At 58.4% G+C, this 18406-nt stretch overlaps 1 protein-coding gene across 4 annotated transcripts in view; it reads right to left on the bottom strand.

Annotated features, from left to right (window-relative positions):
* Nucleotides 1-280: 280 nt before the first annotated feature.
* Nucleotides 281-18406, bottom strand: part of LOC140392937 (C-type lectin domain family 4 member E-like) — a 107180-nt gene continuing 89054 nt past the window's right edge. For all 4 annotated transcript variants that reach the window (XM_072478719.1, XM_072478718.1, XM_072478721.1 and 1 more), the window contains one exon: nucleotides 281-1135. In XM_072478719.1, coding sequence (XP_072334820.1) covers nucleotides 952-1135 — 184 coding nt within the window. In that variant the 3' untranslated portion in view covers nucleotides 281-951. The remainder of the gene's footprint in view (nucleotides 1136-18406) is intronic.

Genomic DNA, 18406 nt, shown 5'->3' with positions numbered 1-18406 from the left:
TGGCGCTCCAACAGTGTGGCGCTCTCTGTTAGACCCTCTGAGAGTCCGGAGTTCCCTCAGTATTTACCCTCCGCAGTGTAGCACTCCCTGAGTACTGGCCCTCCGCAGTGTGGCGCTCCCTGAGTACTGGCCCTCCAACAGCGTGGCGCTCTCTGTTAGACCCTCCGAGAGTCCGGAGATCCCTGAGTACTGACCCTCCGCAGTGTGGTGGCTGCCTGAGTACTGGCCCTCCAACAGTGCGGTGCTCCCTCAGTGAGATAGGAAAAGCGAGACACTCGGATGGAATTAAGGAGGCATTTTTATTGAAACCAAGTAACACGTGAACAACATGCCCGGCATTCCGCAGGGGCACTACTTCAGTTAAACATTGTGATGAAAGAACTGCCCCAATGAAACTCAGAGTAGAATCTAAACCATGTGATTGGGTTTGCACGCTAAACAGAGCGGTGGGGCAGCAGTGGCAGTATCAAAGTGCTGGCAAATGTCTCTTGCCTCATGGTCTGACCATCCCCTGGGGAGTGGAGACCAGAGTCCGCTCTTCCCTCACGCCCATGAATTGTATGGTCACTAAGCACGTACAAATAGGGGATGGCTGGGGCACTGGGTTAAGCGGGAGAGGTTTCGGAGACTAAACAAGCTCCGTCGGTGAGGAAAACCTCTTGATACTTGATGCGGCAAAGCCGGCCCAGATCCGATTGAGAAAACAAGTTTGTCCCGAACAATCGCCCTGGTCCCCGAGGCAACCGGACTTTGTCCGTCACTCCTCTGTGCGCTTCAGGGAAACCATCTCCTCACCTCCCAGCTGTTGAAAATAAGCTAAATGGATGCAACCACTGGCCAGACGAGATTCCCATCCCCCTCCCCACGCCGCAGCCCCCCTGCTCCATCCCACACACATACATCAACATCAACAGTAGGGGCAGCTGAGCGGACAGCCAACCCTACGTTCCCTTAACGGAGCCGCATCATTCGCTGGAAGATCAGGTGGAGCCGTATGGCGTTCTTCTCGCAGACGGCCGGGTACTTGGCGTCGCAGGCTTCGTCGAACCACTGCCGCTGCCGCATGAGCCCACAGTTCTCTGGCGTCCTGTACGTCCGATTCCAGGCATTGTCCGGCTGTCCCGGTCCCCAGAACCTTCCGAGTGGAAAAACCAGTCCAGGAGACAGAAAAAGAGAGAAGACGGTCAATCCCCGACACCGGGATTGCGACACTGTTGAGTTATCGGTGCACCCCCCCCCACCACACCACCACCCACCCGAACACCCCCACCACCCCTACCCCAAGACCAACCACCACCCCCCTCCACCCCACCACCACCTACCCCACCCCACCACCACCCACCCGAACACCCCCACCACCTCCACCCCCCCACCCCACACCCCACCACCATCACCCCTACCCCAAGACCACCCACCAACCACCATCCCCCTCCACCCCACCACCACCCATCCCACCACCCCACCACCCACCCCACCACCACAGCCCCACCCCAAGACCACCCACCCACCACCCCACACCACCTCACCCCTCCCCACCTCACCTCACCCCTCCCCACCTCACCACCACCCACCCCACACTACGACCACCCACCCCACCGCCCACCCCATCACCACCCACCACCCCCACAACACCCCACCACCCCCCACCCCACCACCACCACCACCCACCCCACCATCACCACCCCCCCACAACCCCCCCCACCCCACCGCCACCCCCCCCACACCCCACCACCACCACCCCTACCCCAAGACAACCCACCAACCACCATCCCCCCACCCCACCACTAACCCCCCCACCCCACCACCAACCCCCCCACCCCACCACCAACCCCCCACCACCACCCACCATCATCCACCACCACCACCCACCCCCCACCATCACCACCCCCCCACAAACCCCCCCACCCCACTGCCAGCCCCCCACACCCCACCACCACCACCCCTACCCCAAGACCACCCACCAACCACCATCCCCCACCCCACCACTAACCCCCCTACCCCACCACCAACCCCCCCACCCCACCACCACACCAGCACCCACCACAGCACCACACCAGCACCCACAGCACCACCCACCGCACCCCACCACCACCCACCCCACCACCCATCCCACACCACAGCACCACCCACCGCACCCCACCACCACCACTCCTACCCCAAGACCACCCACCAACCACCATCCCCCACACCCCTCCACCACCCACCCCCCCCACCCCACCGCCAACACCCCACACCCCACCACCACCCACCCTACCCCAAGACCACCCACCAACCACCATCACCCCACCCCACCACTAACCCCCCCACCCCACCACCACCACCCACCCCACCATCACCACCCCCCACAACCCCCCCACCTCACCAATACCCCCCCACCCCAGGACCACCCACCCACCCACCACCATCCCCTCCACCACCCACCCCACCCCACCACCACCACCCACCCCACCACCACCTACCCCACCCCAACATCACCCCACCGCACCCCACCACCCACCCACCGCACCCCACCACCCACCACCACCCACCCCACTCCACCCCACCATCACCACCACCCCACCCAACCCAACCCCGTCCCACCCCACCACCCCACGTCACCCCACCACCACCCCCCACCACCCCCACCCCACCCCCCACCACCCCCACCCCACCACCACCAACCCCACCCCACCCCCACCACCCACCCCAACCCACCCCCACCACCCACCCCACCACCACCACCCTCCCCAACCGCACCCCACCCACAATGCACTCCACCCCACCCCACCCCCAACCCCCACCCCACCACCACCACCTACCCCACCCCACCCCTACCACCCACCCCACCCCACCACCTCCACCACCCACCCGACCCCACCACCCACACCCCACCACCACCCACCACCACCACACCCCACCACCCGACCACCCCCACCTCACCACCACCCACCCCACGACCACCCGCCCCACCACCCACACCACCATCACCACTCCCCCACAACCCCCCCCACCCCAGCCCGCCCCAAGACCACCCACCCACCGCCATCCCCCCCACCCCACCACCACACCACCACCACTCACCCACCCACCACCCACCCCACCTCCCACCACCCACCGCACCCCACCAGCACCTACCCCACCCCACCCCACCACCACCCCAGCACCATCACCACCCACCCACCGCACCCCACCAGCACCCACCCCACCCCACACCACCACCACCAGCCCACCACCATCACCACCCACCCCGCCCCACCACCACCCACCCCAACCCACCCCACCCCACCAACCACCACCACCACACCCACCCCACCCCACCACCCACCGCACCCCCACCACCCACTCCACCCCCACCACCCACCTCACCCCCACCCCACCCCACCACCACCCCCACCCCACTTCACCACTCGACCACCCCACCCCACCACTCGACCACCCCTACCCTACCACCCCCACCCCAACCCACCACCACCACCCCACCCCACCACCCACCCACCCCCCCACCACCCCCACCCCCACCACCACCACCCACCGAACCACCACTCACCCCACCCCACCATAACCACCCCCCCACCCCACCGCCAGCCCCCCACAACGCACCACCACCACCGCTACCCCAAGACCAACTACCATCCCCCACCCCACCACCAACCCCCCACCACCACCCACCATCATCCACCACCACCACCCACCCCCCACCCACCCCACCCCACCACCACACCACCACCACCCACCCCACCATCACCACCCCCCCCACAAACCCACCCCCACACCCCACCACCACCACCCCTACCCCAAGATCACCCACCAACCACCATCCCCCCACCCCACCACCAACCCCCCACAACCACCCACCATCATCCCCCCCACCCCACCACCACACAGCACACCAGCACCCACCGCAGCACCACCCACCGCACCCCACCACCACCCCACCACCACCACTCACCACCCCCACCACCCACCCGAACACCCCCACCCCACCACCACCCCACCACTCACCCCACCCCACCACCCACCCGAACACCCCCACCCCACCACCACCCCACCACTCACCCCACCCCACCACCCACCCAAACACCCCCACCCCACTACACCCCACCACCCACCCCACCCCCACCGAACAACCACTCACCCCACTCCACCACCACACCACCACCACCCACCCCACCATCACCACCCCCCCACAACCCCCCCACCCTCCCACACCCCGCCACCATCACCCCTACCCCAAGATCACCCACGAACCACCATCCCCCCACCCCACCCCTAACCCCTCCCCACCACCAACCCCCCACCACCACCCACCATCATCCCCCCCACCCCACCACCACCCACCCCACCACCACACCAGCACCCACCGCAGCACCACCCACCGCACCCCACCACCCACCCCCCCGCCACCCCCCCACACCCCACCACCACCACCCCTACCCCAAGACCACCCACCAACCACCATCCCCCCACCCCACCACCACCCACCCCCCCACCCCACCGCCACCCCCCCCACACCCCACCACCACCACCCCTACCCCAAGACCACCCACCAACCACCATCACCCCACCCCGCCACTAACCCCCCCACCCCATCACCAACCCCCCCACCCCATCACCAACCCCCCACCACCACCCTCCATCATTCCCCCCCACCCCACCATCACCCCACCCCACCACCACCCACTCCACCACCAACCCCCCACCACCACCCACCATCATCCCCCCCACCCCACCAACACACACCACACCAGCACCCACCGCAGCACCACCCACCGCACCCCACCGGTTCTGGGGGAGGTGGAACCTGTACAAATCGGACGGTCTGCATCTGGGTGGGACCGGAACCAATGTTCTCGGGGGTGTGTTTGCTAGTGCAGTTGGGGAGGGTTTAAACTAATGTGGCAGGGGGATGGGAACCGATGTAGGAAGTCAGTGGGGACAGAAACAAAAGGCAGGAAGGGAGAGTGTGTAAAGCATGACCTGAGAAAGCAGGGCAGAGAGCAAGGAAGGTGTACATTAAACTGCATTTATTTCAATGCAAGGGGCCTGACGGGCAAAGCGGATGAACTCAGGGCATGGACGGGCACATGGGACTGGGATATTATAGCTATGACTGAAACATGGCTAAGGGAGGGGCAGGACTGGCAGCTCAATGTTCCGGGGTACAGATGCTATAGAAAGGATAGAACAGGAGGTAAGAGAGGAGGGGGAGTGGCGTTTTTGATTAGGGAGAACATCACGGCAGTACTTAGAGGGGATATATCCGAGGGTTCGCCCACTGAGTCTATATGGGTGGAACTGAAAAATAAGAAGGGAGAGATCACCTTGGTAGGACTGTACTACAGGCCCCCAAATAGTCAGCGGGAAATTGAGGAGCAAATATGTAAGGAGATTACAGATAGCTGCAAGAATAATAGGGTGGTAGTAGTAGGGGACTTTAACTTTCCCAACATTGACTGGGACAGCCAGAGCATTCGGGGCTTGGATGGAGGGAAATTTGTTGAGTGTATTCAGGAGGAATTTCTCATTCAGTATGTGGATGGACCGACTAGAGAGGGGGCAAAACTTGACCTCGTCTTGGGAAATAAGGAAGGGCAAGTGACAGAAGTGCTAGTGAGAGATCACTTTGGGACAAGTGACCATAACTCCATTAGTTTTAAGATAGCTATGGAGAATGATAGGTCTGGCCCAAGAGTTAAAATTCTTAATTGGGGCAAGGCCAATTTTGATGGTATCAGACAGGAACTTTCAGAGGTAGATTGGGGGAGACTGTTGGCAGGCAAAGGGACGGCTGGTAAATGGGAGGCTTTTAAAAATGTGTTAACCAGGGTGCAGGGTAAGCACATTCCCTTTAGAGTGAAGGGTAAGGCTGGTAGAAGTAGGGAACCCTGGATGACTCGAGATATTGAGACTCTGGTCAAAAAGAAGAAGGAGGCATATGACGTACATAAGCAACTGGGATCAAGTGGATCCCTTGAAGAGTATAGAGATTGTCGAAATAGAGTTAAGAGGGAAATCAGGAGGGCAAAAAGGGGACATGAAATTGCTTTGGCAAATAATGCAAGGGAGAATCCAAAGAGATTCTACAAATACATAAAGGGGAAAAGAGTAACTAGGGACAGAGTAGGGCCTCTTAAGGATCAACAAGGGCATCTATGTGCAGAGCCACAAGAGTTGGGTGAGATCCTGAATGAATATTTCTCATCGGTATTCACGGTGGAGAAAGGCATGGATGTTAGGAAACTAGGGGAAATAAATAGTGATGTCTTGAGAAGTGTGCATATTACAGAGGAGGAGGTGCTGGAAGTCTTAAAGCGCATCAAGGTAGATAAATCCCCGGGACCTGATGAAATGTATCCCAGGGTGTTGTGGGAGGCTAGGGAGGAAATTGCGGGTCCCCTAACAGAGATATTTGAATCATCGGCAGCCACAGGTGAGGTGCCTGAAGATTGGAGAGTGGCGAATGTTGTGCCCTTGTTTAAGAAGGGCAGCAGGGAAAAGCCTGGGAACTACAGACTGGTGAGCCTAACGTCTGTAGTAGGTAAGTTGCGAGAAGTTATTCTGAGAGACAGGATCTACAAGCATTTAGAGAGGCAAGGACTGATTCGGGGCAGTCAGCATAGCTTTGTGCGTGGAAAATCATGTCTCACAAATTTGATTGAGTTTTTTGAGGGGGTGACCAAGAAGGTAGATGAGGGCAGTGCAGTAGACGTTGTCTACATGGACTTTAGCAAAGCCTTTGACAAGGTACCGCATGGTAGGTTGTTGCAGAAGGTTAAAGCTCACGGGATCCAGGGTGAGGTTGCCAATTGGATTCAAAATTGGCTGGACGACAGAAGGTGGTTGTAGAGGGTTGTTTTTCAAACTGGAGGCCTGTGACCAGTGGTGTGCCTCAGGGATCGGTGCTGGGTCCACTGTTATTTGTGATTTATATTAATGATTTGGATGAGAATTTAGGAGGCATGGTTAGTAAGTTTGCAGATGACACCAAGATTGGTGGCACAGTGGATAGTGAAGAAGGTTATCTAGGATTGCAACGGGATCTTGATCAATTAGGCCAGTGGGCCGACGAATGGCAGATGGAGTTTAATTTAGATAAATGTGAGGTGATGCATTTTGGCAGATCGAATCAGGCCAGGACCTACTCAGTTAATGGTATGGCGTTGGGGAGAGTTATAGAACAAAGAGATCTAGTGGTACAGGTTCATAGCTCCTTGAAGGTGGAGTTGCAGGTGGACAGGGTGGTGAAGAAGGCATTCGGCATGCTTGGTTTCATTGGTCAGAACATTGAATACAGGAGTTGGGACGTCTTGTTGAAGTTGTACAAGACACTGGTACGGCCACACTTGGAATACTGTGTGCAGTTCTGGTCACCCTATTATAGGAAGGATATTATTAAACTGGAAAGAGTGCAGAAAAGATTTACTAGGATGTTGCCGGGACTTGATGGTTTGAGTTATAAGGAGAGGCTGGATAGACTGGGACTTTTTTCCTTGGAGCGTAGGAGACTTAGGGGTGAGCTTATAGAGGTCTATAAAATAATGAGGGGCATAGATAAGGTAGATAGTCAACATCTTTTCCCAAAGGTAGGGGAGTCTAAAACTAGAGGGCATAGGTTTAAGGTGAGAGGGGAGAGATTCAGAAGGGCCCAGAGGGGCAATTTCTTCACTCAGAGGGTAGTGAGTGTCTGGAATGGGCTGCCAGAGGTAGTAGTAGAGGCGGGTACAATTGTGTCTTTTAAAAAACATTTAGATAGTTACATGGGTAAGATGGGTATCGAGGGTTATGGGCCAAGTGCGGGCAACTGGGACTAGCTTAATGGTAAAAACTGGGCGGCATGGACTGGTTGGGCCGAAGGGCCTGTTTCCATGCTGTAAACTTCTATGATTCTATGATTCACCACCACCCACGCCACCCCACCCCACCACCACCAACCCCCCACCACCACCCACCACCATCCCCCCTCCACCCCACCACCACCCACACCCCACCCACCCCAGCCCACCACCACCCATCCTACCCCACCCCACCACCCACCCCACCACCCACCCCACCACCACCCCACCCCACCACCACCCCACCCCACCACCAACCACCCCCACCCCCACCCCACCCCACCCCATCACCACCCCACCACCATCACCACCACCCCACCTCACCAATACCCCCCACCCCAGGACCACCCACCCCACCACCACCACCCACCCCACCATCACTACCCCCCCACAACCCCACCCACCACCACCCCCCCTCCCCAAGACCACCCACCCACCACCATCCCCCCCCACCCCACCACCACCCCCCCTCCCCCCACCCCACCACCACCACCCACACCCCACCCCACCACCCACACCACCACCAACCACCCCACCACCACCACCTACCCCCCCACCACCTCCACCACCCCCACCCCACCCCACCACACGACCACCCCCACCCCACCCCACCACCACCCACCACAACCGCCCCCACAACACCCCACCACCCCCACCCCACCACCACCACCCACCGAACCATCACTCACCCCACCCCACCACCCCCACCCCACCCCACCGCCCCCCACGACACACCCCACCAGCACCCATCCCAGCACCACCTACCGCACCCCACCACCACCCACCGCACCCCACCACCACCCACCCCACCCCACCACCACCACCCACCCCACCCCACCCCACCACCACCCACCCCGGCACCAACCACCCCACCCCACCACCACCCACCCCACCATCACCACCCACCCCACCGCCCAACCCACCCCACCACCACCACCACCCACCCCACCACCCACCCCACCCACTCCACCACCACTCGACCCCACCACCACCCGACCCCACCACCACCCCACCCCACCACCACCCCATCCCACCACCCCAACCCCACCCCACCCCACCACCAACCACCCCCACCCCACCCCACCACCACCCACCCCAACACCCACCTCCACCCCACCACCACCACCCCCACCCCACCCCCACCCCACCACCCACCCAGCTCCACCACCTCCATCCCACCACCCCCACCCCACCCTATCACCACCCCACCCCACCACCACCCCATCCCACCACCCCAACCCCACCCCACCCCACCACCAACCACCCCCACCCCACCCCACCACCCCCACCCCACCCCACCCCACCCCACCACCAACCACCCCCACCCCACCACCCACCCAGCTCCACCACCTCCATCCCACCACCCCCACCCCACCCTATCACCACCCCGCCCCACCACCACCCCACCCTATCACCACCCCACCCCACCACCACCCCACCCCACCACCACCCCATCCCACCACCACCCCATCCCACCACCCCAGCCCCACCCCACCCAACCACCAACCACCCCCACCCCACCCCACCACCCCCACCCCACCCCACCCCACCCCACCACCAACCACCCCCACCCCACCACCCACCCAGCTCCACCTACTCCATCCCACCACCCCCACCCCACCCGATCACCAACCCGCCCCACCACCACCCCACCAAGACCCCCCCACCCCAGGACCACCCACCCACCACCATCCCCTCCCACCCCAAGACCACCCACCCACCGCCATCCCCCCCACCCCACCACCACCCAACACCACCCCCCCCACCCCACCACCACCCCCACCCCCCTACCCCCCTACCCACCACCACCCCACCCCACCCCGCCACTCACCCACCACCATCCCCCCCACACCAAGACCCCCCCCACCACCACCATCCCCCACCCCACCACCCACCACCACCCCGCCACCCACACCACCACCACCCACCCCACCACCCCCCCACCACTAACCCACCCACCCCACCACGACACACCCCACCAGCACCCATCCCAGCACCACCCACCGCACCCCACCACCACCCACTGCACCCCACCACCACCCACCCCACCCCACCACCACCACCCACCCCACCCCACCCAACCACCACCCACCCCGGCACCAACCACCCCACCCCACCACCACCCACCCCGGCACCAACCACCCCACCCCACCACCACCCACCCCACCATCACCACCCACCCCACTGCCCAACCCACCCCACCACCACCAACACCCACCCCACCACCCACCCCACCCACTCCACCACCACCCCACCCCACCACCACCCCATCCCACCACCCCAACCCCACCCCACCACCACCCACTCCACCACCACCCCCCACCCCACCACCACACACCCCACCAGCACCCACCCCAGCACCACCCACCGCACCCCACCACCATCCACCCCACCACCATCCACCCCACCACCACCCACTCCACCCCCCCCACCCCACCACCACCCTACTACACCATCCCACCCCACCATCACCCCCACCCCAACACCACCCCCACCCCAGCCCACCACCAACCACCCCCCACAACACCCCCACCCCACCACCACCCCCCCACCCCAAGACCACCCACCCACCACCATCCCCACCACCCACTCCACCACCACCACCCACCCCACCATTACCACTCCCCCACAACCCCCCCACCCCACCACCAACCCCCCACCCCAAGACCACCACCATCCCCCCCACACCAAGACCCCCCCACCACCACCATCCCCCACCCCACCACCCACCACCACCCCACCACCCACCACCACCCCACCACTACCCAACCCACCCCCACCACCCACACAACTCCACCACCTCCACCCCACCACCCCCACTCCCACCCCACCACCAACCACCCCCACCCCAACCCACCACCACCCACCCCACCCCCACCACCCACCCAACTCCACCACCTCCACCCCGCCACCCCCCCCACCACCACCACCCCCCCCCTCAACCCCCCCACCCCACCAATACCCCCCCACCCCAGGACCACCCACCCACCACCATCCCCCCCACCCCAAGACCACCCACCCACCGCCATCCCCCACACCCCACCACTACCCACCATCATCCCCCCCACCCACCCCACCCCATCACCACCACCACCACCCACCCCACCCCACCATCACCACCCACCCCACCACCACCACCCACCCCACCATCACCACGCCCCCACAACACCCCTACCCCACCACCACCCCCCCACCCCAGGACCACCCACCCACCACCATCCCCCCCACCCCAAGACCACCCACCCACCGCCATCCCCCATACCCCACCACTACCCACCACCATCCCCCCCACCCACCCCACCCCATCACCACCACCACCACCCACCCCACCCCACCATCACCACCCACCCCACCATCACCACCCACCACACCACCACCACCCACCCCACCATCGCCACTCCCCCACAAACCCCTCACCCCACCACCACCCCCCCACCCCAAGACCACCCACCCACCGCCATCCCCCCACCGCACCATCACCCCCCCCACCCACCACCACCCCACCTCCACCCCCCCAACGCACGACCCACCCCACCCCAGCACCACCCCACCACCCCATCACCACCCACCCCACTACCACCCCAACCCCACCCCACCTCACCCCCACCCAACTACCACCCCAACCCCACCCCACCACCACCGCACCCCACCACCACCGCACCCCGCCTCCACCGCGTCCCGCCTCCACCGCGTCCCGCCTCCACCGCACCCCGCCTCCACCGCACCCCGCCTCCACCGCACCCCGCCTCCACCGCACCCCGCCTCCACCGCACCCCGCCTCCACCGCACCCCGCCTCCACCGCACCCCGCCTCCACCGCACCCCGCCTCCAGCGCAGCCCGCCTCCAGCGCAGCCCACCTCCAGCGCAGCCCACCTCCACCGCAACCCACCTCCACCGCACCCCACCTCCACCAGACCCCACCACCACCGCACCCCACCACCACCCACCCCTCCACCACCCACCCACCACCCACCCCACCACCACCCACCCAGCACCCACCCCACCACCACCCACCCCTCCACCACCCACCCACCACCCACCCCACCACCACCCACCCCACCACCACCCCACCACCACCCACCCCATCACTACCAACCCCACCACCACCCACCCAACCCACCCCATCACCACCCACCCCATCACCACCGCACCCCACCACCACCACCTCACCACCACCCACTGTACCCCAAAGAATACAGTACTCTGTAAGTAACCTTTAATCTTTCCTTGCAACATCCATAAGACATCATTTTTACAGAAAGACATCAGGTTCAATTTCTCTACTGAAACAGGTCTTAATTTTAAATCACCAAATAATCTGGAGACAGTCTTTAGAGTGCAGAGAGACTAATACACCTTCTTGCTGTGACTGCAACTATCCAGCTCAAAACGAAACCAAACACACCCTGTAGCTGCCTGCTCAAAAACGAAAGTGAAAGACAGCCAGCCCAGCTCCACTACACTTTGACATCACTGCAGCCGTCCGATAACCATTTCTCAAAGGTACACCCATTACATCTATCTATTCATTTCTTGAAGGTACTCTCACATGACACCTCCCCCCAAGAAAATAAAATCAACTTCAAGATGGTTTCATATTTCACCTTTTTCACTTTCCTTTAAGATATATTGAAAGTGAACATAAGTTTCTTTTTTACCAAACAAAACATGCAAACATTTTTAATAACATAGTCCATTTTAGTTCTTCTTCCTCCAACTGGAATCCTTCTTGATTGAGTCTCTTAGAACAAGAATGGTCTCCACTATGGCGGAGGCGTATGAGGCCCCTCCACTGCGCATGCGCGGGGATGCCGTGAGCGGCCGCTGACGCTCCCGCGCATGTGCCTCCCGGCAAAGTCATTTCCACGCCGGCTGGCGGGGCGCCAAAGGCCTTTCCCGCCAGCTGGCGGGGCGGAAATCAGTCCGGCGCGGGCCTAGCCCCTCAAGTAAGGGCTCAGCCCCTCAAGATGTAGAGAATTCCGCACCTTTGGGGCGGCGCGATGCCGGACTGATTCGCGCCGTTTTTGGCGCCGGTCGCCGGACATCGCGCCGATTACGGAGAATCCCGCCCCAGATCTTCGATGTATACCACACAATTGGGAAATCCTGAAACAACTTTGTTAGTTAACCGTTGAAATGTGGCTGGGGCGTTTTTGATGCCAAATGGCATAACTTTGAATTGGTATATACCATCTGCAGTCACAAAAGCTGAGATCTCCTTCGCCCTTTCGGAAAAAGGTACCTGCCAGTAACCTTTAAGTAAATCCAGTTTGGAAATAAAAGCTGATTGGCCCACCTTCTCAATGCAATCCTCCAAACGTAGGATAGGATAAGAGATCATTCTTGTAACTGCATTAATCTTTCTGTCGTCCACACACAACCGTTGGGTACTGTCCGATTTTGGTACTATCACTATGGGTGAGTTCCATTGGCTGCAATCCACTTCAATTATGCCATTTTTAAGCATACTTTCAATCTCTTTGTTAACCTGTGCCAATTTTAAAGGGTTAAGTCTATATGGATGTTGTTTGATTGGAACAGCATTTCCCACATCTACATCATGTATAGCTATTTTAGTGCTTCTCAACGTATCTCCACAAACTTGCCCATGTGATATCAATAACTCTTTCAGGTCAGTCTGTTTTTCGTCTGGAAAGTAACTCAACAATTTATCCCAATTTTTTAGAACATCCTCTTTTTCCAATTTAATTTGAGGTCTGTCAAATTCAAAGTCATCTGGATTTGGTTCGTCACTTTGACTTAGAATCATTAAAACCTCCTCCACTTGCTCTCCTTCTCTTTCAAAGTACCTTTTAAGCATATTCACATGACACACTCGGTGAGTCTTCCTTCTATCTGGCGTTTTTAACAACATAATTCACCTCACTGAATTTCCTTTCAATTTCTTAAGGTCCACAAAACCTTGCTTTTAAAGGTTCACCTACCACTGGTAACAATAACAAAACTTTATCTCCACTGGCAAAACTACGAACTTTGGATTTCTTGTCCACTACCCGTTTCATCGCATTTTGTGCAACTTTTAAATGTTGTCTAGCCAATTCACCTGCTCTATTTAATTGTTCCCTAAAATTTGACACGGAATCCAATAATGTAAGTTCCGACTGCTCACTTACAAATTTTTCCTTAATCAATTTAAGTAGTCCCCTTACCTCATGACCAAAAATTAGTTCAAAAGGACTGAATTTGGTTGAGTCATTAGGTGCAACCTAATTGCAAACAGTATGAATGGAATTCCTTTATCCCAATCCTCTGGATAATCGTGTGAATAAGCCCTCAACATTGTCTTTAATGTCTGATGCCATCTTTCTAATGCTACCTGCGATTCTGGATGGTACATTTACATTGTTTTATTCCCAAGCTGGTTTAGTTCAGGGCTAAATCGCTGGCTTTTAAAGCAGACCAAGGCAGACCAGCAGCACGGTTCAATTCCTGTATCAGCCTCCCCGGACAGGCGCCGGAATGTGGCGACTAGGGGCTTTTCACAGTAACTTCATTTGAAGCCTACTTGTGACAATAAGCGATTTTCACTTCATTTCATTTCATAACTTCTTTGAATAACTTTTGAGGTAAAATGTGATCCTTGATCCGATTGTATTTCTGTGGGTAGTCCATATCTAGTAAAGAATTTAAGTAACTCCTCCACAGTCTTTTTATCTGTAATATTGCGCACTGGAATGGCCTCTGGAAGCCTGGTAGACACATCCATTATAGTCAAAAGATATTGATTCCCACTTTTCGTTTTAGGAAGCGGTGTTGCCCAATCAATTAAGACCCTTGTAAAAGGTTCCTCAAATGCTGGAATGGATATTAAGGGCGCTGGTTTTATCACTGCTTGAGGTTTCCCTATCACTTGACATGTGTGACATGATTGACAAAATTTAACTACATCTTTATATAGTCCAGGCCAATAAAAATGTTTTTGGATTTTAGCTTGAGTTTATCCTTACTCCCAAATGACCTCATGTCATGTGCCTCATGTGCCACTTGCAACACCTCCTTTCTATACCCTATCGGCAATACTACTTGCTGACCTTCTGCCCACTTTTCATCTGCCTACACATGTAAAGGTCTCCATTTTCTCATCAAGATATCATTTTTACGGTAATAACGCTCCGGTATACACTCATATTCCTCTTCCGTATATGCTTTCCGATACATCCATTTTATTTCTATATGTTTCTGTTGTAACAATTTTCCTGAACTAAAAATATCCACCTCATCCCCCATCTGTTCTTGTTCTTTTCCAACCATCTGATCAAAAATCGTTTCTGATACATGAACTTCAACTTTATCTTCACTCTTTGATTTCTTCTCTTGTCTTAACCTGTGACTTTGCGACCTTGTTACTACACAATCCGAAAAAATCCCAGGATATTCGTCCTTCAACACTTCAGTTGATGAACTGAAAGCTGGACCCACGTGATCGCTTGGAACTGGACCCACAGGCAGCCGACGCTACAGAAACATTTGAACACTGGCTAAGCTGCTTCACGGCGTACCTTGCATCCTTGAACGAAGACCTCACAGACCTCCAGGAAATCCACCTCCGGAGTCTCGCTCCTGTCCTGGCTGGCAGTCCCAGGGCCCGTCCTCCTCAGGAAGCATGCGAGGAGCCATCAGTCAGATCCTCTCTTCAAGACGGTCCTGCTCCTCCATGCCAATCCACAATATGCCTACGTGGCTCACCAGGACGGGCGACAGGACACAGTCTCCCTTCGGGATTTGGTACCAGCAGGCTCCTTAGACCATCACCACCACCACCCCCGACCCTACACCGTCTTTCCCCACCCCTGCCCACCTACCTCATGAACTAGTACCTGCAGGCCCGCCGGGGACCATTACCACCACCTCCGCCCACACATCGCCCCCCCCCCTTCACCGACTCAACAACTGGGTGAAGAATAGGCCAACACGCTCCCGGACACGCAGGTCTCTCACCGATGCCCACACCACAGCCGGGACTGAGACTATCATGGCGGAAGGTCAAGGCCCCCGACAGACTTTACTTTTCAGACCACTTCACCCCCGCCGGACTCTTTTTTTAAACAGGGGGTGAATGTGGTAAACCGCTGTGTTGCATTGTTGTGGTGAATGTATTCACCTAATGCATGAGCTGTCTGTATAATGCTGTGACCTATGACCTGGAAGTGATGATACAGCCTACTTCCAGGTACTGTACTGGAACCCCGGTGGGCTCCGCCTCTGGCCCCGCCCTCACCAGCACCATATATAGACCGGCCAGCGACTGTGGCAAAAAGGGACACTTCACCAGTATGTCTGGGCCGACCTAAAGCCCAGAAATCGAAAACTCACCAGGCCCGACCAATGGACTCACAGGCCCGCAGACCCCTCAATGTGGCTACGTGCCTGCCCGGAACGCCCCCTTCAGACCCGTCATCAGACTCGTGAGGGCCGCCATCTTGGCCGTCGGCTCCGTCACCGACTGACACGTGCAACCGACGGGGGCGGCCATCTTGGTCGCCATCTTTGACCCAGCCCAACACGTGCGACTCATGGGGGCCGCCATTTTGTGACCCCAATACTACCGTCCACGCTGGCAACGCGCAGCTTGGCTCAGTCACTCTCGACCAGTCGCAGCCAAAGCACCTGAAAAACTCAATGATGGTCGTCCGGGTCAACGGGCACGAGACCCCCTGTCTTTTCGACTGCGGGAGCACGAAAAGCTTTGTCCACCCTGACACGGTAAGGTGCTGCTCCCTTCACATCTACCCCACATCCCAAACAATCTCCCTTGCCTCCGGATCCCATTCGGTTCAGATCCGGGGGTACTGTATCGCTAATCTCGTGATGCATGGCGCCGAGTACGCTCGTTTTAAGCTGTACGTCCTCCCTCACCTCTGCGCCCCCTACTGCTCGGATTAGACTTCCAATGCAGTCACCGAAGCATGACCCTACAGTTTGGCGGACCCTTGCCCCCCCCTCACGGTATGCAGTCTTGCGACCCTCAAGGTCTCCCCCCCCCTTCGCTCTTTGCGAACTTCACTCCCGACTGTAAGCCCATCGCCACCAGGAGCAGGTGGTACAGTTCCCAAGACATGATTTTTATCAAGTCGGAGGTCCAGCAACTGTTGAGGGAAGGGATCTTCGAGGCCAGCAACAGCCCCTGGAGTGCACAAGTGGTGGTCGTCCGGACCGGGGAAAAGAATCGGATGGTTGTGGACTACAGCCAGACCATTAACCGGTTCACGCAACTGGATGCGTACCCCCTCCCCCACATATCGGAGATGGTCAACCAGATCGTACAGTACCGGGTGTTCTCAACGGTCGATCTGAAGTCGGCCTACCACCAGCTCCCGATCCGCCTGGCAGAGCGCCACTACACTGCCTTTGAAGCAGTCGGCCGATTTCCACTTCCTCAGGGTCCCCTACAACGTCACTAACGGGGTCTTGGTCTTTCAGAGAACGATGGACCGAATGTTGGACCAGTACGGCTTGCGGGCTACATACCCGTACTTGGACAATGTGACCATCTGCGGCCATGATCAGCAGGACCATGACGCCAACCTTCAGAGGTTCCTCCAGGCGGCCCAATCCCTCAACCTCACATATAACAAAGAGAAGTGCATTTTCCGCACTACCCGACTGGCCATCCTCGGCTACGTCGTGGAGAACGGAGTTCGTCAGGGAACTCACTCCTCCCCACAGCTTCAAGGCCCTCAAACGATGCCTGGGGCTGTTCTCCTACTACGTCCAGTGGGTCCCCAACTATGCAGACAAAGCCCGCCCACTGATTCAAACCACCACATTTCCCCTGACGGCTGAAACCCGCTCGGCCTTCAGCCGCATCAAGGCCGACATCACGAGTCCATCCCCTTTCTGGTAGAGAGCGGTGCGCCAGACGTCCCACTGCCCGCCACATTCAACCAGGGGGGTAGGCCAGAAGCATTCTTCTCTAGAACCCTCCACGCTTCCGAAATCCGACACTCCTCGGTCGAGAAGGAAGCACAAGCCATAGTGGAAGCCGTGCGGCACTGGAGGCACTACCTAACCAGTAGGAGGTTCACCCTCGTCTCCGACCAGCAATCGGTCGCCTTTATGTTTGACAATGCACAACGGGGCAAAATAAAAAATGACAAAATCTTGAGATGGAGGATCGAACTCTCCACCTACAATTACGATATCAAGTATCGTCCTGGGAAGCTCAATGAGCCCCCAGATGCCCTGTCCCGTGGCACATGCGCCAGCGCGCAAGATGATCGACTTCGGACTATCCAGATGACCTCTGTCACCCGGTGGTCACCCGGTTTACCCACTTTATTAAGGTCCGCAATCTGCCTTTCTCCACTGAGGAGGTCAAGGCCATGACCAGGGACTGCCAGGTCTGCGCAGAGTGCAAACCGCACTTCTACCGGCCAGACAAGGCCCGCCTGGTAAAGGCCTCCCAGCCCTTTGAACGCCTAAGTATTGACTTCAAAGGGCCCCTCCCCTCCACCAACCGTAAAATATACTTTCTAATTGTCGTCGTTAAGTATTCCCGCTTCCCCTTCTCTGTCCCCTGCCCCGACATGACCTCGGCCACTGTGATAAAGGCACTGCACAGCATCTTCACACT

Source organism: Scyliorhinus torazame, chromosome 16, assembly GCF_047496885.1.
Source record: "Scyliorhinus torazame isolate Kashiwa2021f chromosome 16, sScyTor2.1, whole genome shotgun sequence".
NCBI classification, from domain to species: Eukaryota; Metazoa; Chordata; class Chondrichthyes; order Carcharhiniformes; family Scyliorhinidae; genus Scyliorhinus; species Scyliorhinus torazame.
This window is presented reverse-complemented; position numbering and strand designations above follow the sequence as displayed.